The sequence below is a fragment of the Nerophis lumbriciformis genome, linkage group LG37, assembly GCF_033978685.3.
Source record: "Nerophis lumbriciformis linkage group LG37, RoL_Nlum_v2.1, whole genome shotgun sequence".
NCBI lineage: Eukaryota > Metazoa > Chordata > Actinopteri > Syngnathiformes > Syngnathidae > Nerophis > Nerophis lumbriciformis.
In genome coordinates this window covers 1,785,001-1,812,500 of record NC_084584.2, presented here as the reverse complement: position 1 = coordinate 1,812,500, position 27,500 = coordinate 1,785,001, and the positions used below count along the sequence as shown (strand labels likewise).

Genomic DNA, 27,500 nt, shown 5'->3' with positions numbered 1-27,500 from the left:
ATTCTGACCGTTAAACCCAAATGCTCCTATGGGGCAGGGCCGACATCCGGGCAACTGAGCTACATACGGGTTCTCCGAGCCATAGCAACCTGACTGGCGTTGAAAACAAACCGTCGCCATTACTCTTTAACCTGTCGACCTGCGCTGATTAAACCCGTCATTCTGCCTCCAAAATGCCAAAAAACTGTGTTGTTTTTGGTTGTGCAAACCACAACTGGAAACAGGGAAAACAAAGGTCGTATTTTGTTCTGCCAAAGCGTGCTAAAAGCCCACAGAGACGAGACAAATGGCTCGCAGCTTTACACCGGGAAAACGAGGACGGTTCTCACTGGAGTCCCCCAAAATCCCGGGTCGTGTGTTCGGATCACTTCGTTTCTGGTAAATATAAGGAACAAAAATCCACCTTCTTAACCACAACTTGGCTATACCGTCCATGCTAATGTTGAACCCGTTGAATTTTTACTGAATAACGTTCGACAGCTGAAGTTGTTGTTGTTGCACAACAATAACATACGGTATAAAGGCTATTTCCAGTAATTCAGCAAATAATAAATCATAATACTGAACTGAATGTTGTGTTTAGACTAAAGGGGAGGTGACGGCTCAGACACCAGGGGGCAGTATATACAATTATTTATTATATATATAATAACAAAACAATACTAATATAAACTAAACTAATGAAATGGAGTGTGTGACAAAACCCTAGAGTGAGTGGTGTTAGACTATGTGTGTAGTTAGCTGTTGTGTATTACCGTTCTGTTGGATGAGGGAGCAGACAAGTCCAAAGAGGGCAAGGCAAAAGGGGTCCAAGAGGCAGGCAGATGATCCGGGGCGAGAGTGAGGCGTCAGAATCCAGCGGCGAGAGAAAGGTCTAGGAACGAAGGAGGCAGTCAGAGTCCAGAGGGAGATCCAGGCGAAAGTGAGACGCACAGCTCACTTTACAGGCGACGGAGGGTACTGCGGGGACACGGGAGAAGACAAGGGACAAATCAAGGCACGGAGAGGAAACATGAATCGAGCATAAAGCTTGTTGCTTACGGTACACCATGAGAAAACTAAGTTCCCGCGACGATCCTTGGGTCCACTGGTCCTTTATTGATCTCGCCCTCATCAGTCGCAGGTGTGCAGGCTTGTCGCTGCGTGGGCGTGCTGCGCTCAACGCGAGCAGGGGCGTGTCCGAACGCGCTGTCAACGGCTCCTCCAAGTGCTCCCGCAGAGGAGGGAGAAGTAGACTGCGCGTGCGCCGTAACACTGAATTTGAATGAGCTCTCTACAGATATAATAAATATACAGATACTGGTAGCCACCGTGTCATCCTTATTATCATTTATCAACATACCTTGGGTGATTTAACCATTTTTATGTGATTTATTCGTTATATAACAACCGACCTGGTGCGCTTGTGAGGTAGACATAAAGATTTCCAAATTCCATGTACGGCCATTGTGTAGGATTATCAGTCCACGCATCTGCTGGAAGGCGGTAAGGGCAGTCGTTTAATCCAACTACAGAACATTTTAACTCGTATCTTAACCTAGCCTCACTGGAAAGACTATTTACATAATCATACGCCATTTAGAACAGTTTAAAATGCCGCGAAACCTCGTTAAATGCCTTTTCTGTCAATGCTGTGTTCGCTGTGAGCTGGTTTGTTTTCAGCGAATTCAATATGGCGACCGCGTTGCTAGGGGATTGGAGGGCGGAGGTGACGTAGGTCCGCCCTCGCCCACTGGATTAATCATTCATAAAATGAAAAAAAAAAAAAATGAAAAAAAATACAAAAGCCCTGAAATTATTGCCTTTATTGGAATAATTTCAATTGTTATCCGTGAGACCTTTTTTTTATTTTTTTATTGTTTTAAACAATTTACAGCATAAACAAACGGCGGTGTAGCCATGACCGTAATACGCATGCGCATACTGCCCGCCATTTTAAGAGAGCAATCTACGGTACGCCGTCAAGAACAAAACACACTCCCACTTTGCCTTTGTGGCTTATTGATTATAGATTATCAATAACCCTGATATAAATCATAATGCTGCCCAGAGAGGCACTTCTATGATTATTCTGCGACGATCTCTCGGTATTTATAACGATTCTACTTTAAAATCCAGCCGGTTGCTTCCCCCTTCCAATGCAGCAGGGGGCAGCGTTCCTTTCCAATGCAGCAGGGGGCAGCAAAGCCTCCGATGAGTGAAAACAGCAGAAGAAGAAAAGTGTTGTTATTTTTGCAATGGCGGCTAACCTTTAATGGCGCGAAGAAAGAGACACAAGAGAAGACTGACGGACTATAAGATCATATTTATCATATTAATAACCTCTATAAGATCATATTCATCTTATTAATAATGTTACTAACCATTAATGGCGTGAAGAAAGCGAGAGAAGAGAAGACTGACGGACTATAAGATCATATTAATAATATTACTAACCTTTGCTGGCGTGAAGAAAGCTCGACAAGAGAAGAGTGGAGGACTATAAGATCATATTAATAATAATAATCTTGTTCATGTAAAGATAATAATAATAATAATAATAATAACATGCCGCTGGGTTTGAAGCCGAGCTGCTCGCAGTGCAAGAGCAACTCTTCGTCCATGTGGAAGAAAGGCAGCCAGGGCGACATCTTGTGCAACAACTGCGCGGTGAAGAGCAGCTTGGTGGCCGCAGGAACTTCCTTCTCCTCCGCGGCCTCTGCTGGAGCCTCCAGCGGCTCCGCGGGCAGCCCCGCCGGGAAGCAGGTGGCAGTATTAGCATCTTATTAGTGATTATTCATATTATCTTATGATTATTGATATTGTCATCTTATTATTGATTATTTATATTATCTTCTTATTATTGATATTGTCATCTTATTATTGATTATTCATATTATCTTATGATTATTGATATTGTCATCTTATTATTCATTATTGATATTATCATCTTATTATTGATTATTGATATTATCTTCTCATTATTGATATTATCATCTTATTATTGATTGTTGATATTATCATCTTATTATTGATTATTGATATTATCTTCTGATTATTGATATTGTCATCTTATTATTGATTGTTGATATTATCATCTTATTATTGATTATTGATATTATCTTCTGATTATTGATATTGTCATCTTATTATTGATATTATCATCTTATGATTGATTATTGATATTGTCATCTTATTATTGATATTATCATCTTATTGTTGATTATTGATATCTTATTGATATTATCATCTTTTTATTGATTATTGATATTATCATCTTATTATTGATTGTTGATATCATCTTATTATTGATATTATCATCTTATTATTGATATTATTATCTTATTATTGATTATTGATATGATCTTCTTATTATTGATATTATCATCTTATTATTGATTGTTGATATTATCATCTTATTATTGATTATTGATATTGTCATCTTATTATTGATATTATCATCTTATTGTTGATTATTGATATTATCATCTTATTGATTGTTGATATTATCATCTTATTATTGATTGTTGATATTATCATCTTATTATTGATATTATCATCTTATTATGATATTATCATCTTATTAATGATTATTGATATTATCATCTTATTATTGATAGTATCATCTTATTATTGATTATTGATATAATCTTATTGATATTGTCATCTTATTATTGATGATGTTATTATTGATATTATCATCTTATTATTGATATTACCATCATATTATTGATATTACCATGTTATTATTGATATTATCATCTTATTATTGATTATTGATATTATCATCTTATTATTGATATTATCATCTTATTATTGATCATTTCTTTATTTGGAACGCACAGGTGGCTGTATTACCATCTTATTATTGATATGATCTTATGATTGATATTAGTATCTTATTATTGATTATTGATATTACCATCTTATTATTGATATGGTCATCTTATTATTGATTATTGATATTATCTTATTATTGATTATTTGTTTATTTGGAACAGTGCAGGAAAGCAGGTGGCAGTATTATCATCTTATTATTGATTATTGATATTATCTTCTGATTATTGATATTGTCATCTTATTATTGATTGTTGATATTATCATCTTATTATTTATTATTGATATTATAGTCTTATTGATTATTGATATTATCGTCTTATTATTGATATGATCTTCTTATTATTGATATTATCATCTTATTATTGATTGTTGATATTATCATCTTATTATTGGTTATTGATATTGTCATCTTATTATTGATATTATCATCTTATTATTGATATTATCTTATTGATATTATCTTATTATTGATTGTTGATATTATCATCTTATTATTGATTGTTGATATTATCATCTTATTATTGATATTATCATCTTATTATTGATTATTGATATTATCATCTTATTATTGATAGTATCATCTTATTATTGATATCATCTTATTGATATTGTCATCTTATTATTGATATTACCATCATATTATTGATATTACCATCTTATTATTGATATTATCATCTTATTATTGATTATTGATATTATCATCTTATTATTGATATTATCTTATTGATTATTTCTTTATTTGGAACGCACAGGTGGCTGTATTACCATCTTATTATTGATATAATCTTATGATTGATATTATTATCTTATTATTGATTATTGATATTGCCATCTTATTATTGATATGATCATCTTATTATTTATTATTGATATTATCTTATTATTTATCTTATTATTGATTATTTGTTTATTTGGAACGGTGCAGGAAAGCAGGTGGCAGTATTATCTGATTGATATTATCATCTTATTATTGATTATTGATATTATCATCCAATTATTGATATTATCATCTTATTATTGATATTATTATCTTATTATTGATTATTGATATGATCTTCTTATTATTGATATTATCATCTTATTATTGATTGTTGATATTATCATCTTATTATTGATTATTGATATTGTCATCTTATTATTGATATTATCATCTTATTGTTGATTATTGATATTATCATCTTATTGATTGTTGATATTATCATCTTATTATTGATTGTTGATATTATCATCTTATTATTGATATTATCATCTTATTATGATATTATCATCTTATTAATGATTATTGATATTATCATCTTATTATTGATAGTATCATCTTATTATTGATTATTGATATAATCTTATTGATATTGTCATCTTATTATTGATGATGTTATTATTGATATTATCATCTTATTATTGATATTACCATCATATTATTGATATTACCATGTTATTATTGATATTATCATCTTATTATTGATTATTGATATTATCATCTTATTATTGATATTATCATCTTATTATTGATCATTTCTTTATTTGGAACGCACAGGTGGCTGTATTACCATCTTATTATTGATATGATCTTATGATTGATATTAGTATCTTATTATTGATTATTGATATTACCATCTTATTATTGATATGGTCATCTTATTATTGATTATTGATATTATCTTATTATTGATTATTTGTTTATTTGGAACAGTGCAGGAAAGCAGGTGGCAGTATTATCATCTTATTATTGATTATTGATATTATCTTCTGATTATTGATATTGTCATCTTATTATTGATTGTTGATATTATCATCTTATTATTTATTATTGATATTATAGTCTTATTGATTATTGATATTATCGTCTTATTATTGATATGATCTTCTTATTATTGATATTATCATCTTATTATTGATTGTTGATATTATCATCTTATTATTGGTTATTGATATTGTCATCTTATTATTGATATTATCATCTTATTATTGATATTATCTTATTGATATTATCTTATTATTGATTGTTGATATTATCATCTTATTATTGATTGTTGATATTATCATCTTATTATTGATATTATCATCTTATTATTGATTATTGATATTATCATCTTATTATTGATAGTATCATCTTATTATTGATATCATCTTATTGATATTGTCATCTTATTATTGATATTACCATCATATTATTGATATTACCATCTTATTATTGATATTATCATCTTATTATTGATTATTGATATTATCATCTTATTATTGATATTATCTTATTGATTATTTCTTTATTTGGAACGCACAGGTGGCTGTATTACCATCTTATTATTGATATAATCTTATGATTGATATTATTATCTTATTATTGATTATTGATATTGCCATCTTATTATTGATATGATCATCTTATTATTTATTATTGATATTATCTTATTATTTATCTTATTATTGATTATTTGTTTATTTGGAACGGTGCAGGAAAGCAGGTGGCAGTATTATCTGATTGATATTATCATCTTATTATTGATTATTGATATTATCATCCAATTATTGATATTATCATCTTATTATTGATATTATCATCTTATTATTGATTATTTGTTTATTTGGAACGGCGCAGGGAAGCAGGTGGCGGTATTATCATCTTATTATTGATATTACCATCTTATTATTGATTATTGATATTATCATCTTATTATTGATATTATCATCTTATTATTGATATTATCATCTTATTATTGATTGATTAGTTTATTTGGAACATGAAGACTTAATACATCATTTCACTCATACATGATTTACTGTTGATCCAACTCTCTTTACTCGTATTGATGCAATATTTCTAATATAATATTTACAGTTATTGATATGATGCTATAATATGTGGTGTTATATTCCCGCAGTGCAAACAGGAGATCCACAGGAGGTCAGCTCGTCTGAGGAGCACCAAGTACAAAACTCCTGCGTCTGACAAGAAAGTTTCCACCAAAGGCAAAGGGAGAAGACACATTTTTAAATTGAAGAATGTAATTTTCATATTTTTATCTTCCTACTTTTTCACCTGCTTATTAATTATTACATTTTTTTGTGTGCTTTTGTGCAGCCAATCAAAGCTCCAGAATCTGTAGCAACCATCATCACTGCAGAGTCTGTCTTCCATAAGGTAGCAATAATTCATAATTAGCATTGATTTGAATAATAATAATGCAAGTTATGGTTCATGATCAGCATTGATATTAATAATAATAACACAAGTTAGGATTCATAATAAGCATTGATATTAATAATAATAACACAAGTTAGGATTAATAATAAGCATTGATATTAATAATAATAATAACACAAGTTATGATTCATAATAAGCATTGATATTAATAATAGTAACACAAGTTATGATTCATGATCAAAATTGATATTGATAATAACCAAGTTATGATTAATAATAAGCATTGATGATAATAATAATAATAACAGAAGTTAGGATTCATAATTAGCATTGATATTAATAATAATAACACAAGTTAGGATTCATAATAAGCATTGATATTAATAATAATAACACAAGTTAAGATTAATAATAAGCATTGATATTAATAATAATAACAGGAGTTAGGATTCATAATTAGCATTGATATTAATAATAATAACACAAGTTAGGATTCATAATAAGAATTGATATTAATAATAATAACACAAGTTAAGATTAATAATAAGCATTGATATTAATAATAATAACAGGAGTTAGGATTCATAATTAGCATTGATATTAATAATAATAACACAAGTTAGGATTCATAATTAGCATTGATATTAATAATAATAACACAAGTTAGGATTCATAATTAGCATTGATATTAATAATAATAACACAAGTTAGGATTCATAATAAGCATTGATATTAATAATAATAACACAAGTTAAGATTAATAATAAGCATTGATATTAATAATAATAACAGAAGTTAGTATTCATAATAAGCATTGATATTAATAATAATAACACAAGTTAGGATTAATAATAAGCATTGATAATAATAATAATAACAGAATTTAGGATTCATAATTAGCATTGATATTAATAATAATAACACAAGTTAGGATTCATAATAAGCATTGATATTAATAATAATAACACAAGTTAGGATTAATAATAAGCATTGATATTAATAATAATAACAGAAGTTAGGATTCATAATTAGCATTGATATTAATAATAATAACACAAGTTAGGATTAATAATAAGCATTGATATTAATAATAATAACAGAAGTTGGGATTCATAATTAGCATTGATATAAATAATAATAACACAAGTTAGGATTCATAATAAGCATTGATATTAATAATAATAACACAAGTTAAGATTAATAATAAGCATTGATATTAATAATAATAACAGAAGTTGGGATTCATAATTAGCATTGATATTAATAATAATAACAGGAGTTAGGATTCATAATTAGCATTGATATTAATAATAATAACACAAGTTAGGATTCATAATAAGAATTGATATTAATAATAATAACACAAGTTAAGATTAATAATAAGCATTGATATTAATAATAATAACAGGAGTTAGGATTCATAATTAGCATTGATATTAATAATAATAACACAAGTTAGGATTCATAATTAGCATTGATATTAATAATAATAACACAAGTTAGGATTCATAATTAGCATTGATATTAATAATAATAACACAAGTTAGGATTCATAATAAGCATTGATATTAATAATAATAACACAAGTTAAGATTAATAATAAGCATTGATATTAATAATAATAACAGAAGTTAGGATTCATAATAAGCATTGATATTAATAATAATAACACAAGTTAGGATTAATAATAAGCATTGATAATAATAATAATAACAGAATTTAGGATTCATAATTAGCATTGATATTAATAATAATAACACAAGTTAGGATTCATAATAAGCATTGATATTAATAATAATAACACAAGTTAGGATTAATAATAAGCATTGATATTAATAATAATAACAGAAGTTAGGATTCATAATTAGCATTGATATTAATAATAATAACACAAGTTAGGATTAATAATAAGCATTGATATTAATAATAATAACAGAAGTTGGGATTCATAATTAGCATTGATATAAATAATAATAACACAAGTTAGGATTCATAATAAGCATTGATATTAATAATAATAACACAAGTTAAGATTAATAATAAGCATTGATATTAATAATAATAACAGAAGTTGGGATTCATAATTAGCATTGATATTAATAATAATAACACAAGTTAGGATTCATAATAAGCATTGATATTAATAATAATAACAGAAGTTGGGATTCATAATTAGCATTGATATTAATAATAATAACACAAGTTAGGATTCATAATAAGCATTGATAATAATAATAATAATAACAGAAGTTAGGATTCATAATTAGCATTGATATTAATAATAATAACACAAGCTAGGATTCATAATAAGCATTGATATTAATAATAATAACACAAGTTAGGATTAATAATAAACATTGATATTAATAATAATAACACAAGTTGGGATTCATAATTAGCATTGATATTAATAATAATAACACAAGTTAGGATTATAATAAGCATTGATATTAATAATAATAACACAAGTTAAGATTCATAATAAGAATTGATATTAATAATAATAACACAAGTTAGGATTAATAATAAGCATTGATAATAATAATAATAACAGAAGTTAGGATTCATAATTAGCATTGATATTAATAATAATAACACAAGTTAGGATTCATAATAAGCATTGATATTAATAATAATAACAGAAGTTGGGATTCATAATTAGCATTGATATTAATAATAATAACACAAGTTAGGATTCATAATAAGCATTGATATTAATAATAATAACAGAAGTTAGGATTCATAATTAGCATTGATATTAATAATAATAACACAAGTTAGGATTCATAATAAGCATTGATATTAATAATAATAACACAAGTTAGGATTAATAATAAGCATTGATATTAATAATAATAATAACACAAGTTATGATTCATAATAAGCATTGATATTAATAATAGTAACACAAGTTATTCATGATAAAAATTGATATTGATAATAACCAAGTTATGATTAATAATAAGAATTACAATTATTATTAATACTAATCCAAGTTATGATTAATAATAAGCATTGATATTAATAATAACCCAAGTTATGATTAATAATAATAATTGATATTATACATAATAACCCAAGTTATGATAAATAATAAGTATCTATATTATTGATAATAATACAAGTTATGATTAATAATAAGCATTGATATTAATAATAATAATAACACAAGTTATGATTCATAATAAGCATTGATATTAATAATAGTAACACAAGTTATGATTCATGATAAAAATTGATATTGATAATAACCAAGTTATGATTAATAATAATAATTACAATTATTATTAATACTAATCCAAGTTATGATTAATAATAAGCATTGATATGAATAATAACCCAAGTTATGATTAATAATAATAATTTATATTATACATAATAACCCAAGTTATGATAAATAATAAGTATCTATATTATTGATGATAATAATACAAGTTATGATTAATAATAAGCATTGATATTAATAATAATAATAACACAAGTTATGATTCATAATAAGCATTGATATTAATAATAGTAACACAAGTTATGATTCATGATAAAAAATGATATTGATAATAACCAAGTTATGATTAATAATAAGCATTACAATTATTATTAATACTAATCCAAGTTATGATTAATAATAAGCATTGATATTAATAATAACCCAAGTTATGATTAATAATAATAATTGATATTATACATAATAACCCAAGTTATGATAAATAATAAGTATCTATATTATTGATAATAATACAAGTTATGATTAATAATAAGCATTTATGTTATTCTTAATAACTCAAGTTATGATAAATAATATGCATAGATATTATAAATATTAACCCGAGTTATGATAAATAATAAGCCTTGAGATTATAAATAATAAGCCTTGTTATTGTAAACAATAAGGCTTGTTATTAAATCAATAGGGGTATTTATTATAAACAATAATGCTTGTTTTTATAAACAATAAAGTATGTTATTACAAACAAGAAGTTATTATGAACAATAAGGCTTGTTATTAGGAATAATACGGTAGTTATTTAACAACAATAAGGCTTGTTAGAAACATTAAGGCTAGTTTTATAAACTAAAATGTAGTCATTATAAACACAAAGGTAGTTGTTATAAACAAAAAGGTAGCTTTTTTTAAACAAAAATGTAGTTATTAGAAACAAAAAGGTAGCTTTTTTTAAACAAAAATGTAGTTATTATAAACAAAAAAGTAGTTATTATGAACAAAAAAGTAGTTATTATAAACAAAAAAGTAGTTATTATAAACAAAAAGGTAGTTATAAACAAAATGGTCGCATTATAAACAAAAATGTAGTTATTATAAACAAAATGGTAGTTATAAACAAAAATGTAGTTATAATAAACAAAAATGTAGTTATTAGAAACAAAAATGTAGTTATTAGAAACAAAAAGGTAGTTATTAGAAACAAAAAAAGTAGTTATTAGAAACAAAAAGGTAGTTATTAGAAACAAAAAGGTAGTTATTATAAACAAAAAAGTAGTTATTATAAACAAAAAGTTAGTTATTATAAACAAAAAGGTAGTTATTATAAACAAAAAAGTAGTTATTATAAACAAAAAGGTAGTTATTATAAACAAAAAAGTAGTTATTATAAACAAAAAGTTAGTTATTATAAACAAAAAGGTATAAACAAAATGGCAGTTATAAACAAAAATGTAGTTATTATAAACAAAAAGGTAGTTAAAATAAAAAAGTAGTTATTATAAACAATAAGGTAGTTATAGACAAAAAAGGTAGTTAAAATGAACAATAAGGTAGTCATATACAAAAAAGTAGGTATAAACAAGGTAGTTATAGTAAAAAGGTAGTTATAATAAACAATAAGGTAGTTATTATAAATAAAAAGGTAGTTATTATAATCAACAAGGTAGTTATAGACAATAATGTAGTTTTTATAAACAAAAGGGTAGCTATTATAAACAAGGTAGTTATAATAAACAATAAGGTAGTTACAGACAAACAGCTAGTTGTTATAAAAAAAATGTAGTTATTACAAACAATAAGGTATTTATTATGAACAATAAGGTAAATATTATAAATTAAAAGGTAGTTATAATCAACAAGGTAGTTATTATAGACAAAAATCTACTTATTATAAACAAAAATGTAGTTATTATAAATTAAAAGGTAGTTATTATAATCAACAAGGTAGTTATTATAGACAAAAATCTACTTATTATAAACAAAAATGTAGTTATTATAAACAAAAAGATAGTTTTTATAGACAAAAATGTAGTTATTATAAACAAAAATGTAGTTATTATAAACAAAAAAGTAGTTTTTATAAACAAAAGGTAGTTATTACAAACAAGCTAGTTATAGACAAAAAGGTAGTTATAATAAACAATAAGGTAGTTATAGACAAACAGCTAGTTGTAATAAACAATAAGGTAGTTATAAACAATAAGGTAGTTATAATAAACAATAAGGTAGTTATAGAAAGAAAAGTAGTTTTTATAAACAATAAGGTAGTTATAAACAAAATGTAGGTATAAAAACAATAAGGTAGTTATTATAAACAAACATTTAGTTATTATGAATAGGTAGTTGTTATAAACAAAAAGGTAGTTATAAACAAAATGTAGGTAAAAAAAATAATAAGGTAGTTATAAACAAACATTTAGTTATTATAAATAAGTAGTTGTTATAAACAAAAAGGTAGTTACAAACAAAATGTAGGTATAAAAACAATAAGGTAGTTATTATAAACAAACATTTAGTTATTATAAGTAAGTAGTTGTTATAAACAAAAAGGTAGTTATTATAAAAAATAGGTAGTTATTATGAACAAAAATGTAGTTATTATAAACAGTAGGTAGTTATTATAAACAAAAAGGTAGTTATAATTAACCATAAGGTAGTTATTATGAACAAAAACATAGTTATAAACAAAAGGTAGTTATAGAAACAATAAGGTAGGTATAGACAAACAGCTTGTTATTATAAACAAAAATGTAGTTATTATAAACAATAAGGTAGTTATAAACAAAAGGGTAGTTATAATGAACAATAAGGTAGTTATTATAAACAAAAAGGTAGTTATAGAAACAATAAGGTAGGTATAGACAAACAGCTTGTTATTATAAACAAAAATGTAGTTTTTATAAACAATAAGGTAGTTATAAACAAAAGGGTAGTTATAATGAACAATAAGGTAGTTATTATAAACAAAAAGGTAGTTATAATAAACAATACGGTAGTTATAGACAAAAAGGTAGTTATTATAAACAATAAGGTAGTTGTAGACAGAAAAGTAGTCAGGGTGTGTTCTACCACATGTGTTGTGTTGTGTGTCAGGGTGTGTTCTACCACGTGTTGTGTTGTGTGTCAGGGTGTGTTCTACCACATGTGTTGTGTTGTGTGTCAGGGTGTGTTCTACCACATGTGTTGTGTTTGTGTGTCAGGGTGTGTTCTACCACATGTGTTGTGTGTCAGGGTGTGTTCTACCACATGTGTTGTGTGTCAGGGTGTGTTCTACCACATGTGTTGTGTGTCAGGGTGTGTTCTACCACATGTGTTGTGTTTGTGTGTCAGGGTGTGTTCTACCACATGTGTTGTGTTTGTGTGTCAGGGTGTGTTCTACCACATGTGTTGTGTGTCAGGGTGTGTTCTACCACATGTGTTTGTGTGTCAGGGTGTGTTCTACCACATGTGTTGTGTTTGTGTGTCAGGGTGTGTTCTACCACATGTGTTGTGTTTGTGTGTCAGGGTGTGTTCTACCAAATGTGTTGTGTTTGTGTGTCAGGGTGTGTTCTACCACATGTGTTGTGTGTCAGGGTGTGTTCTACCACATGTGTTGTGTGTCAGGGTGTGTTCTACCACATGTGTTGTGTTTGTGTGTCAGGGTGTGTTCTACCACATGTGTTGTGTTTGTGTGTCAGGGTGTGTTCTACCAAATGTGTTGTGTTTGTGTGTCAGGGTGTGTTCTACCAAATGTGTTGTGTTTGTGTGTCAGGGTGTGTTCTACCACATGTGTTGTGTTTGTGTGTCAGGGTGTGTTCTACCAAATGTGTTGTGTTTGTGTGTCAGGGTGTGTTCTACCACATGTGTTGTGTTTGTGTGTCAGGGTGTGTTCTACCACATGTGTTGTGTTTGTGTGTCAGGGTGTGTTCTACCACATGTGTTGTGTGTCAGGGTGTGTTCTACCAAATGTGTTGTGTGTCAGGGTGTGTTCTACCACATGTGTTTGTGTGTCAGGGTGTGTTCTACCACATGTGTTGTGTGTCAGGGTGTGTTCTACCAAATGTGTTGTGTGTCAGGGTGTGTTCTACCACATGTGTTGTGTGTCAGGGTGTGTTCTACCACATGTGTTGTGTTTGTGTGTCAGGGTGTGTTCTACCAAATGTGTTGTGTTTGTGTGTCAGGGTGTGTTCTACCAAATGTGTTGTGTTTGTGTGTCAGGGTGTGTTCTACCACATGTGTTGTGTGCCAGGGTGTGTTCTACCACATGTGTTGTGTGTCAGGGTGTGTTCTACCACATGTGTTGTGTTTGTGTGTCAGGGTGTGTTCTACCAAATGTGTTGTGTTTGTGTGTCAGGGTGTGTTCTACCAAATGTGTTGTGTTTGTGTGTCAGGGTGTGTTCTACCACATATGTTGTGTTTGTGTGTCAGGGTGTGTTCTACCAGATCGGGGACGTGATCAAGGTGATCGACGAGGAGGATGGCAAGTCGTACTTTGCTCAGATCCGAGGTTTTGTCCAGGACCAGTACTGCCAGAAGAGTGCTGCTCTCACCTGGCTGCTGCCCACTCAGGCCAGTCCTCAAGACCACTTTGATGCTGGGACCTACATCCTGGGTAAGCATGTGTCCTAAAAGGAGTACTAGTATGGATCCTACATCCTTGGTAGGCAGGTGTTCTCACAAAGTGTCATAAAAGGAGTACTAGTATGGATCCTACATCCTTGGTAGGCACATTTTCTCACAAAGTGTCATAAAACGAATACTAGTATGGAACCTAACTCCTTAGTAGGCAGGTCTTCTCACAAAGTGTCCTAAAAGGAGTACTAGTATGGATCCTACATCCTTGGTAGGCACATTTTCTCACATAGTGTCATAAAACGAATACTAGTACGGAACCTACCTCCTTGGTAGGCACATCTTCTCACAAAGTGTCATAAAAGGAGTACTAGTATGGATCCTACATCCTTGGTAGGCACGTTTTCTCACAAAGTGTCATAAAACAAATACTAGTATGGAACCTAACTCCTTAGTAGGCAGGTCTTCTTACAAAGTGTCCTAAAAGGAGTACTAGTATGGATCCTACATCCTTGGTAGGCACATTTTCTCACAACGTGTCATAAAACGAATACTAGTATGGAACCTAACTCTTTGGTAGGCGCATTTTCTCACATAGTGTCATAAAACGAATACTAGTATGGAACCTAACTCCTTAGTAGGCAGGTCTTCTCACAAAGTGTCCTAAAAGGAGTACTAGTATGGATCCTACATCCTTGGTAGGCACATTTTCTCACATAGTGTCATAAAACGAATACTAGTATGGAACCTAACTCCTTAGTAGGCACATCTTCTCACAAAGTGTCATAAAACAAATACTAGTATGTAACCTAAATCCTTGGTAGGTAGGTCTTCTCACAAAGTGTCATAAAACAAATACTAGTATGGATCCTACATCCTTAGTAAGCACATCTTCTCACAAAATACAATAAAGTGAATACTAGTATAGAACCTTAATCCTTGGTAGGCACATCTTCTCACAAAGTGTCATAAAACGAATACTAGTATGGAACCTAAATCCTTAGTAAGCACATCTTCTCACAAAGTGTCATAAAAGGAGTACTAGTATGGATTCTATATCGTTAATAAGCACATCTTCTCACAAAGTGTCATAAAACGAATACTAGTATGGAACCTAAATCTTCAGTAAGCACATCTTCTCACAAAATGTCCTAAAAGGACTACTAGTATGGAACCTACATCCTTGGTAGGCAGGTGTTGTCACAAAGTGTCATAAAAGGAGTACTAGTATGGAAGCATGTGTTGTCATAAAAGGAGTACTAGTATGGAAGCATATGTTGTCATAAAAGGAGTACTAGTATGGAAGCATGTGTTGTCATAAAGTGAATACTAGTATGGAAGCATGTGTTGTCATAAAGTGAATACTAGTATGGAAGCATGTGTTGTCATAAAGTGAATACTAGTATGGAAGCATGTGTTGTCATAAAAGGAGTACTAGTATGGAAGCATGTGTTGTCATAAAAGGAGTACTAGTATGGAAGCATGTGTTGTCATAAAAGGAGTACTAGTATGGAAGCATGTGTTGTCATAAAGTGAATACTAGTATGGAAGCATGTGTTGTCATAAAAGGAGTACTAGTATGGAAGCATGTGTTGTCATAAAAGGAATACTAGTATGGAAGCATGTGTTGTCATAAAAGGAGTACTAATATGGAAGCATGTGTTGTCATAAAGTGAATACTAGTATGGAAGCATGTGTTGTCGTAATAGGAGTACTAGTATGGAAGCATGTGTTGTCATAAAAGGAGTACTAGTATGGAAGCATGTGTTGTCATAAAAGGAGTACTAATATGGAAGCATGTGTTGTCATAAAGTGAATACTAGTACTAGGCATGTGTTGTCATAAAGTGAATACTAGTATGGAAGCATGTGTTGTCATAAAGTGAATACTAGTATGGAAGCGTGTGTTGTCATAAAGTGAATACTAGTATGGAAGCATGTGTTGTCATAAAGTGAATGCTAGTATGGAAGCATGTGTTGTCATAAAGTGAATGCTAGTATGTGTTGTCATAAAGTGAATACTAGTATGGAAGCATGTGTTGTCATAAAGTGAATGCTAGTATGGAAGCATGTGTTGTCATAAAGTGAATGCTAGTATGGAAGCATGTGTTGTCATAAAGTGAATGCTAGTATGGAAGCATGTGTTGTCATAAAGTGAATACTAGTATGGAAGCATGTGTTGTCATAAAGTGAATACTAGTATGGAAGCGTGTGTTGTCATAAAGTGAATACTAGTATGGAAGCGTGTGTTGTCATAAAGTGAATACTAGTATGGAAGCATGTGTTGTCATAAAAGGAGTACTAGTATGGAAGCATGTGTTGTCATAAAAGGAGTACTAATATGGAAGCATGTGTTGTCATAAAGTGAATACTAGTATGGAAGCATATGTTGTCATAAAGTGAATACTAGTATGGAAGCATGTGTTGTCATAAAGTGAATACTAGTATGGAATTATGTGTTGTCATAAAGTGAATACTAGTATGGAAGCATGTGTTGTCATAAAGTGAATACTAGTATGGAAGCATGTGTTGTCATAAAGTGAATACTAGTATGTGTTGTCATAAAGTGAATACTAGTATGGAAACATGTGTTGTCATAAAGTGAATACTAGTATGGAAGCATGTGTTGTCATAAAGTGAATACTAGTATGGAAGCATGTGTTGTCATAAAGTGAATACTAGTATGTGTTGTCATAGAGTGAATACTAGTATGGAAGCGTGTGTTGTCATAAAGTGAATACTAGTATGGAATTATGTGTTGTCATAAAGTGAATACTAGTATGTGTTGTCATAAAGTGAATACTAGTATGGAAGCGTGTGTTGTCATAAAGTGAATACTAGTATGGAAGCATGTGTTGTCATAAAGTGAATACTAGTATGGAAGCATGTGTTGTCATAAAGTGAATACTAGTATGTGTTGTCATAAAGTGAATACTAGTATGGAAGCATGTGTTGTCATAAAGTGAATACTAGTATGGAAGCGTGTGTTGTCATAAAGTGAATACTAGTATGTGTTGTCATAAAGTGAATACTAGTATGGAAGCATGTGTTGTCATAAAGTGAATACTAGTATGGAAGCATGTGTTGTCATAAAGTGAATACTAGTATGGAAGCGTGTGTTGTCATAAAGTGAATACTAGTATGGAAGCGTGTGTTGTCATAAAGTGAATACTAGTATGGAAGCATGTGTTGTCATAAAGTGAATACTAGTATGGAAGCGTGTGTTGTCATAAAGTGAATACTAGTATGGAAGCGTGTGTTGTCATAAAGTGAATACTAGTATGGAAGCGTGTGTTGTCATAAAGTGAATACTAGTATGGAAGCATGTGTTGTCATAAAAGGAGTACTAGTATGGAAGCATGTGTTGTCATAAAAGGAGTACTAATATGGAAGCATGTGTTGTCATAAAGTGAATACTAGTATGGAAGCATATGTTGTCATAAAGTGAATACTAGTATGGAAGCATGTGTTGTCATAAAGTGAATACTAGTATGGAATTATGTGTTGTCATAAAGTGAATACTAGTATGGAAGCATGTGTTGTCATAAAGTGAATACTAGTATGGAAACATGTGTTGTCATAAAGTGAATACTAGTATGGAAGCATGTGTTGTCATAAAGTGAATACTAGTATGGAAGCATGTGTTGTCATAAAGTGAATACTAGTATGGAAACATGTGTTGTCATAAAGTGAATACTAGTATGGAAGCATGTGTTGTCATAAAGTGAATACTAGTATGGAAGCATGTGTTGTCATAAAGTGAATACTAGTATGTGTTGTCATAAAGTGAATACTAGTATGGAAGCATGTGTTGTCATAAAGTGAATACTAGTATGTGTTGTCATAAAGTGAATACTAGTATGGAAGCGTGTGTTGTCATAAAGTGAATACTAGTATGGAAGCATGTGTTGTCATAAAGTGAATACTAGTATGGAAGCATGTGTTGTCATAAAGTGAATACTAGTATGTGTTGTCATAAAGTGAATACTAGTATGGAAGCATGTGTTGTCATAAAAGGAGTACTAGTATGGAAGCATGTGTTGTCATAAAGTGAATACTAGTATGGAAGCGTGTGTTGTCATAAAGTGAATACTAGTATGGAAGCATGTGTTGTCATAAAAGGAGTACTAGTATGGAAGCATGTGTTGTCATAAAAGGAGTACTAGTATGGAAGCATGTGTTGTCATAAAAGGAGTACTAGTATGGAAGCATGTGTTGTCATAAAGTGAATACTAGTATGGAAGCATGTGTTGTCATAAAAGGAGTACTAGTATGGAAGCATGTGTTGTCATAAAAGGAATACTAGTATGGAAGCATGTGTTGTCATAAAAGGAGTACTAATATGGAAGCATGTGTTGTCATAAAGTGAATACTAGTATGGAAGCATGTGTTGTCGTAATAGGAGTACTAGTATGGAAGCATGTGTTGTCATAAAAGGAGTACTAGTATGGAAGCATGTGTTGTCATAAAAGGAGTACTAATATGGAAGCATGTGTTGTCATAAAGTGAATACTAGTACTAGGCATGTGTTGTCATAAAGTGAATACTAGTATGGAAGCATGTGTTGTCATAAAGTGAATACTAGTATGGAAGCGTGTGTTGTCATAAAGTGAATACTAGTATGGAAGCATGTGTTGTCATAAAGTGAATGCTAGTATGGAAGCATGTGTTGTCATAAAGTGAATGCTAGTATGTGTTGTCATAAAGTGAATACTAGTATGGAAGCATGTGTTGTCATAAAGTGAATGCTAGTATGGAAGCATGTGTTGTCATAAAGTGAATGCTAGTATGGAAGCATGTGTTGTCATAAAGTGAATGCTAGTATGGAAGCATGTGTTGTCATAAAGTGAATACTAGTATGGAAGCATGTGTTGTCATAAAGTGAATACTAGTATGGAAGCGTGTGTTGTCATAAAGTGAATACTAGTATGGAAGCGTGTGTTGTCATAAAGTGAATACTAGTATGGAAGCATGTGTTGTCATAAAGTGAATGCTAGTATGGAAGCATGTGTTGTCATAAAGTGAATGCTAGTATGTGTTGTCATAAAGTGAATACTAGTATGGAAGCATGTGTTGTCATAAAGTGAATGCTAGTATGGAAGCATGTGTTGTCATAAAGTGAATGCTAGTATGGAAGCATGTGTTGTCATAAAGTGAATGCTAGTATGGAAGCATGTGTTGTCATAAAGTGAATACTAGTATGGAAGCATGTGTTGTCATAAAGTGAATACTAGTATGGAAGCGTGTGTTGTCATAAAGTGAATACTAGTATGGAAGCGTGTGTTGTCATAAAGTGAATACTAGTATGGAAGCATGTGTTGTCATAAAAGGAGTACTAGTATGGAAGCATGTGTTGTCATAAAAGGAGTACTAATATGGAAGCATGTGTTGTCATAAAGTGAATACTAGTATGGAAGCATATGTTGTCATAAAGTGAATACTAGTATGGAAGCATGTGTTGTCATAAAGTGAATACTAGTATGGAATTATGTGTTGTCATAAAGTGAATACTAGTATGGAAGCATGTGTTGTCATAAAGTGAATACTAGTATGGAAGCATGTGTTGTCATAAAGTGAATACTAGTATGTGTTGTCATAAAGTGAATACTAGTATGGAAACATGTGTTGTCATAAAGTGAATACTAGTATGGAAGCATGTGTTGTCATAAAGTGAATACTAGTATGGAAGCATGTGTTGTCATAAAGTGAATACTAGTATGTGTTGTCATAGAGTGAATACTAGTATGGAAGCGTGTGTTGTCATAAAGTGAATACTAGTATGGAATTATGTGTTGTCATAAAGTGAATACTAGTATGTGTTGTCATAAAGTGAATACTAGTATGGAAGCGTGTGTTGTCATAAAGTGAATACTAGTATGGAAGCATGTGTTGTCATAAAGTGAATACTAGTATGGAAGCATGTGTTGTCATAAAGTGAATACTAGTATGTGTTGTCATAAAGTGAATACTAGTATGGAAGCATGTGTTGTCATAAAGTGAATACTAGTATGGAAGCGTGTGTTGTCATAAAGTGAATACTAGTATGTGTTGTCATAAAGTGAATACTAGTATGGAAGCATGTGTTGTCATAAAGTGAATACTAGTATGGAAGCATGTGTTGTCATAAAGTGAATACTAGTATGGAAGCGTGTGTTGTCATAAAGTGAATACTAGTATGGAAGCGTGTGTTGTCATAAAGTGAATACTAGTATGGAAGCATGTGTTGTCATAAAGTGAATACTAGTATGGAAGCGTGTGTTGTCATAAAGTGAATACTAGTATGGAAGCGTGTGTTGTCATAAAGTGAATACTAGTATGGAAGCGTGTGTTGTCATAAAGTGAATACTAGTATGGAAGCATGTGTTGTCATAAAAGGAGTACTAGTATGGAAGCATGTGTTGTCATAAAAGGAGTACTAATATGGAAGCATGTGTTGTCATAAAGTGAATACTAGTATGGAAGCATATGTTGTCATAAAGTGAATACTAGTATGGAAGCATGTGTTGTCATAAAGTGAATACTAGTATGGAATTATGTGTTGTCATAAAGTGAATACTAGTATGGAAGCATGTGTTGTCATAAAGTGAATACTAGTATGGAAACATGTGTTGTCATAAAGTGAATACTAGTATGGAAGCATGTGTTGTCATAAAGTGAATACTAGTATGGAAGCATGTGTTGTCATAAAGTGAATACTAGTATGGAAACATGTGTTGTCATAAAGTGAATACTAGTATGGAAGCATGTGTTGTCATAAAGTGAATACTAGTATGGAAGCATGTGTTGTCATAAAGTGAATACTAGTATGTGTTGTCATAAAGTGAATACTAGTATGGAAGCATGTGTTGTCATAAAGTGAATACTAGTATGTGTTGTCATAAAGTGAATACTAGTATGGAAGCGTGTGTTGTCATAAAGTGAATACTAGTATGGAAGCATGTGTTGTCATAAAGTGAATACTAGTATGGAAGCATGTGTTGTCATAAAGTGAATACTAGTATGTGTTGTCATAAAGTGAATACTAGTATGGAAGCATGTGTTGTCATAAAAGGAGTACTAGTATGGAAGCATGTGTTGTCATAAAGTGAATACTAGTATGGAAGCGTGTGTTGTCATAAAGTGAATACTAGTATGGAAGCATGTGTTGTCATAAAAGGAGTACTAGTATGGAAGCATGTGTTGTCATAAAAGGAGTACTAGTATGGAAGCATGTGTTGTCATAAAAGGAGTACTAGTATGGAAGCATGTGTTGTCATAAAGTGAATACTAGTATGGAAGCATGTGTTGTCATAAAAGGAGTACTAGTATGGAAGCATGTGTTGTCATAAAAGGAATACTAGTATGGAAGCATGTGTTGTCGTAAAAGGAGTACTAATATGGAAGCATGTGTTGTCATAAAGTGAATACTAGTATGGAAGCATGTGTTGTCGTAATAGGAGTACTAGTATGGAAGCATGTGTTGTCATAAAAGGAGTACTAGTATGGAAGCATGTGTTGTCATAAAAGGAGTACTAATATGGAAGCATGTGTTGTCATAAAGTGAATACTAGTACTAGGCATGTGTTGTCATAAAGTGAATACTAGTATGGAAGCATGTGTTGTCATAAAGTGAATACTAGTATGGAAGCGTGTGTTGTCATAAAGTGAATACTAGTATGGAAGCATGTGTTGTCATAAAGTGAATGCTAGTATGGAAGCATGTGTTGTCATAAAGTGAATGCTAGTATGTGTTGTCATAAAGTGAATACTAGTATGGAAGCATGTGTTGTCATAAAGTGAATGCTAGTATGGAAGCATGTGTTGTCATAAAGTGAATGCTAGTATGGAAGCATGTGTTGTCATAAAGTGAATGCTAGTATGGAAGCATGTGTTGTCATAAAGTGAATACTAGTATGGAAGCATGTGTTGTCATAAAGTGAATACTAGTATGGAAGCGTGTGTTGTCATAAAGTGAATACTAGTATGGAAGCGTGTGTTGTCATAAAGTGAATACTAGTATGGAAGCATGTGTTGTCATAAAAGGAGTACTAGTATGGAAGCATGTGTTGTCATAAAAGGAGTACTAATATGGAAGCATGTGTTGTCATAAAGTGAATACTAGTATGGAAGCATATGTTGTCATAAAGTGAATACTAGTATGGAAGCATGTGTTGTCATAAAGTGAATACTAGTATGGAAGCATGTGTTGTCATAAAGTGAATACTAGTATGGAAGCATGTGTTGTCATAAAGTGAATACTAGTATGTGTTGTCATAAAGTGAATACTAGTATGGAAACATGTGTTGTCATAAAGTGAATACTAGTATGGAAGCATGTGTTGTCATAAAGTGAATACTAGTATGGAAGCATGTGTTGTCATAAAGTGAATACTAGTATGTGTTGTCATAGAGTGAATACTAGTATGGAAGCGTGTGTTGTCATAAAGTGAATACTAGTATGGAATTATGTGTTGTCATAAAGTGAATACTAGTATGGAAGCATGTGTTGTCATAAAGTGAATACTAGTATGTGTTGTCATAAAGTGAATACTAGTATGGAAGCATGTGTTGTCATAAAGTGAATACTAGTATGGAAGCGTGTGTTGTCATAAAGTGAATACTAGTATGTGTTGTCATAAAGTGAATACTAGTATGGAAGCATGTGTTGTCATAAAGTGAATACTAGTATGGAAGCATGTGTTGTCATAAAGTGAATACTAGTATGGAAGCGTGTGTTGTCATAAAGTGAATACTAGTATGGAAGCGTGTGTTGTCATAAAGTGAATACTAGTATGGAAGCATGTGTTGTCATAAAAGGAGTACTAGTATGGAAGCATGTGTTGTCATAAAAGGAGTACTAATATGGAAGCATGTGTTGTCATAAAGTGAATACTAGTATGGAAGCATATGTTGTCATAAAGTGAATACTAGTATGGAAGCATGTGTTGTCATAAAGTGAATACTAGTATGGAATTATGTGTTGTCATAAAGTGAATACTAGTATGGAAGCATGTGTTGTCATAAAGTGAATACTAGTATGGAAACATGTGTTGTCATAAAGTGAATACTAGTATGGAAGCATGTGTTGTCATAAAGTGAATACTAGTATGGAAGCATGTGTTGTCATAAAGTGAATACTAGTATGGAAACATGTGTTGTCATAAAGTGAATACTAGTATGGAAGCATGTGTTGTCATAAAGTGAATACTAGTATGGAAGCATGTGTTGTCATAAAGTGAATACTAGTATGTGTTGTCATAAAGTGAATACTAGTATGGAAGCATGTGTTGTCATAAAGTGAATACTAGTATGTGTTGTCATAAAGTGAATACTAGTATGGAAGCGTGTGTTGTCATAAAGTGAATACTAGTATGGAAGCATGTGTTGTCATAAAGTGAATACTAGTATGGAAGCATGTGTTGTCATAAAGTGAATACTAGTATGTGTTGTCATAAAGTGAATACTAGTATGGAAGCATGTGTTGTCATAAAAGGAGTACTAGTATGGAAGCATGTGTTGTCATAAAGTGAATACTAGTATGGAAGCGTGTGTTGTCATAAAGTGAATACTAGTATGGAAGCATGTGTTGTCATAAAAGGAGTACTAGTATGGAAGCATGTGTTGTCATAAAGTGAATACTAGTATGTGTTGTCATAAAGTGAATACTAGTATGTGTTGTCATAAAGTGAATACTAGTATGGAAGCATGTGTTGTCATAAAGTGAATACTAGTATGGAAGCATGTGTTGTCATAAAGTGAATACTAGTATGTGTTGTCATAAAGTGAATACTAGTATGGAAGCATGTGTTGTCATAAAAGGAGTACTAGTATGGAAGCATGTGTTGTCATAAAGTGAATACTAGTATGGAAGCGTGTGTTGTCATAAAGTGAATACTAGTATGGAAGCATGTGTTGTCATAAAAGGAGTACTAGTATGGAAGCATGTGTTGTCATAAAGTGAATACTAGTATGTGTTGTCATAAAGTGAATACTAGTATGTGTTGTCATAAAGTGAATACTAGTATGTGTTGTCATAAAGTGAATACTAGTATGGAAGCATGTGTTGTCATAAAGTGAATACTAGTATGGAAGCATGTGTTGTCATAAAGTGAATACTAGTATGGAAGCGTGTGTTGTCATAAAGTGAATACTAGTATGGAAGCGTGTGTTGTCATAAAGTGAATACTAGTATGGAAGCATGTGTTGTCATAAAAGGAGTACTAGTATGGAAGCATGTGTTGTCATAAAAGGAGTACTAATATGGAAGCATGTGTTGTCATAAAGTGAATACTAGTATGGAAGCATATGTTGTCATAAAGTGAATACTAGTATGGAAGCATGTGTTGTCATAAAGTGAATACTAGTATGGAATTATGTGTTGTCATAAAGTGAATACTAGTATGGAAGCATGTGTTGTCATAAAGTGAATACTAGTATGGAAACATGTGTTGTCATAAAGTGAATACTAGTATGGAAGCATGTGTTGTCATAAAGTGAATACTAGTATGGAAGCATGTGTTGTCATAAAGTGAATACTAGTATGGAAACATGTGTTGTCATAAAGTGAATACTAGTATGGAAGCATGTGTTGTCATAAAGTGAATACTAGTATGGAAGCATGTGTTGTCATAAAGTGAATACTAGTATGGAAGCATGTGTTGTCATAAAGTGAATACTAGTATGGAAGCATGTGTTGTCATAAAGTGAATACTAGTATGGAAGCATGTGTTGTCATAAAGTGAATACTAGTATGTGTTGTCATAAAGTGAATACTAGTATGGAAGCATGTGTTGTCATAAAGTGAATACTAGTATGTGTTGTCATAAAGTGAATACTAGTATGGAAGCGTGTGTTGTCATAAAGTGAATACTAGTATGGAAGCATGTGTTGTCATAAAGTGAATACTAGTATGGAAGCATGTGTTGTCATAAAGTGAATACTAGTATGTGTTGTCATAAAGTGAATACTAGTATGGAAGCATGTGTTGTCATAAAAGGAGTACTAGTATGGAAGCATGTGTTGTCATAAAGTGAATACTAGTATGGAAGCGTGTGTTGTCATAAAGTGAATACTAGTATGGAAGCATGTGTTGTCATAAAAGGAGTACTAGTATGGAAGCATGTGTTGTCATAAAGTGAATACTAGTATGTGTTGTCATAAAGTGAATACTAGTATGTGTTGTCATAAAGTGAATACTAGTATGTGTTGTCATAAAGTGAATACTAGTATGTGTTGTCATAAAGTGAATACTAGTATGTGTTGTCATAAAGTGAATACTAGTATGTGTTGTCATAAAGTGAATACTAGTATGTGTTGTCATAAAGTGAATACTAGTATGTGTTGTCAGGTCCAGAAGAAGACCTGCCCAGGAAGATGGAGTACCTGGAGTTTGTATGCCACGCCCCCTCAGAGTACTTCCGGTCCCGCAGCTCACCTTTCCCTACACTGGCCTGCAGGGCGGAGAGAGGCTACATCTGGACTCACATCACACCCTCACCTGTCAGCACACCTGTGCTGGCCCTCAAGGAGGCTGTGGGCGGGGCCAGTTAGCGTTAGCGCCTGCTAGCTGACATGGACCTTTTGTACAGTCCTGGTCCTGGTCCTGGTCCTGGTCTCACCTTCATGGCTCCAGCCAGACCCAGCAGTCAAAGACCAGTGTTTTTGACAAATACATCATGTCAGTGTTTTGTTTACAAGTAAACAAATGTGTGTTTTTGACAAATACATCATGTAAATATTTTGTTTACAAGTAAACAAATATATGTTTGTAAAATAATGTACATGTTTTGTTTACAAGTAAACAAACGTGCGTTTGAAAAATACATCATGTACACGTTTGTTTACTTGTAAACAAACGTGTGTTTGAAAAATAAATCATGTAAATGTTTTGTTTACGAGTAAACAAATGTGTTTGAAAAATAAATCATGTAAATGTTTTGTTTACGAGTAAACAAGTATATGTTTGAAAAATAATGTAAATGTTTTGTTTACTAGTAAATAAATCTGTTTGAATAATGTAAATGTATTTATTAGTAAACAAATCTGTTTGAAAAGGAAAACATCTAAATGTTTTGTTTACTAGTAAACAAATCTGTTTTAAATAAATTATGTTAATGTTTTGTTTACTAGTAAACTAAGTTGTGAAAAATGTATTGTTTACTAGTAAACAAATCTGTTTGAAAAATAAATTATGCAAATATTTTATTACTAGTCAACACATTTATGGAAAAATAAATCATGTAAATGTTTTGTTTACGAGTAAACAAGTATATGTTTGAAAAATAATATAAATGTTTTGTTTACTAGTAAATAAATCTGTTTGAATAATGTAAATGTATTTATTAGTAAACAAATATGTGTTTGAAAAGGAAAACATCTAAATGTTTTGTTTACTTGTAAACAAATCTGTTTTAAATAAATTATGTTAATGTTTTGTTTACTAGTAAACTAAGTTGTGAAAAATGTTAATGTTTTGTTTACTAGTAAACAAATCTGTTTATGCAAATATTTTATTACTAGTCAACACATTTATGGAAAAATAAATCATGTAAATGTTTTGTTTACTAGTAAACAAATATGTTTGAAAAATAAATAGTGTGAATGTTTTGTTAATAGTAAACACATCTAAAAAAATATCATGTAAATGTTTTGTTTACTAGTAAACAAATCTGTGTTTGGAAAAATAAATCATGGTAAATATTTTGTTTACTAGGAAACACATTTGTGAAAAATGTAAATGTTTTGTTTACTAGTAAACAAATATGTTTGAAAAATAAATAGTGTAAATG

General features: G+C 30.7%; 1 protein-coding gene across 1 annotated transcript; it reads left to right on the top strand.

Annotated features, from left to right (window-relative positions):
* The first annotated feature begins 2,169 nt into the window (after positions 1-2,169).
* Positions 2,170-26,784, top strand: gatad1 (GATA zinc finger domain containing 1). Its single transcript, XM_061931146.2, has 5 exons — positions 2,170-2,745; positions 6,699-6,821; positions 6,899-6,958; positions 14,592-14,775; positions 26,060-26,784. Exons 1-5 carry the CDS (start codon positions 2,548-2,550, stop codon positions 26,260-26,262), a joined length of 768 nt encoding a protein of 255 aa, XP_061787130.1. The 5' UTR covers positions 2,170-2,547; the 3' UTR covers positions 26,263-26,784.
* Positions 26,785-27,500: the final 716 nt, after the last annotated feature.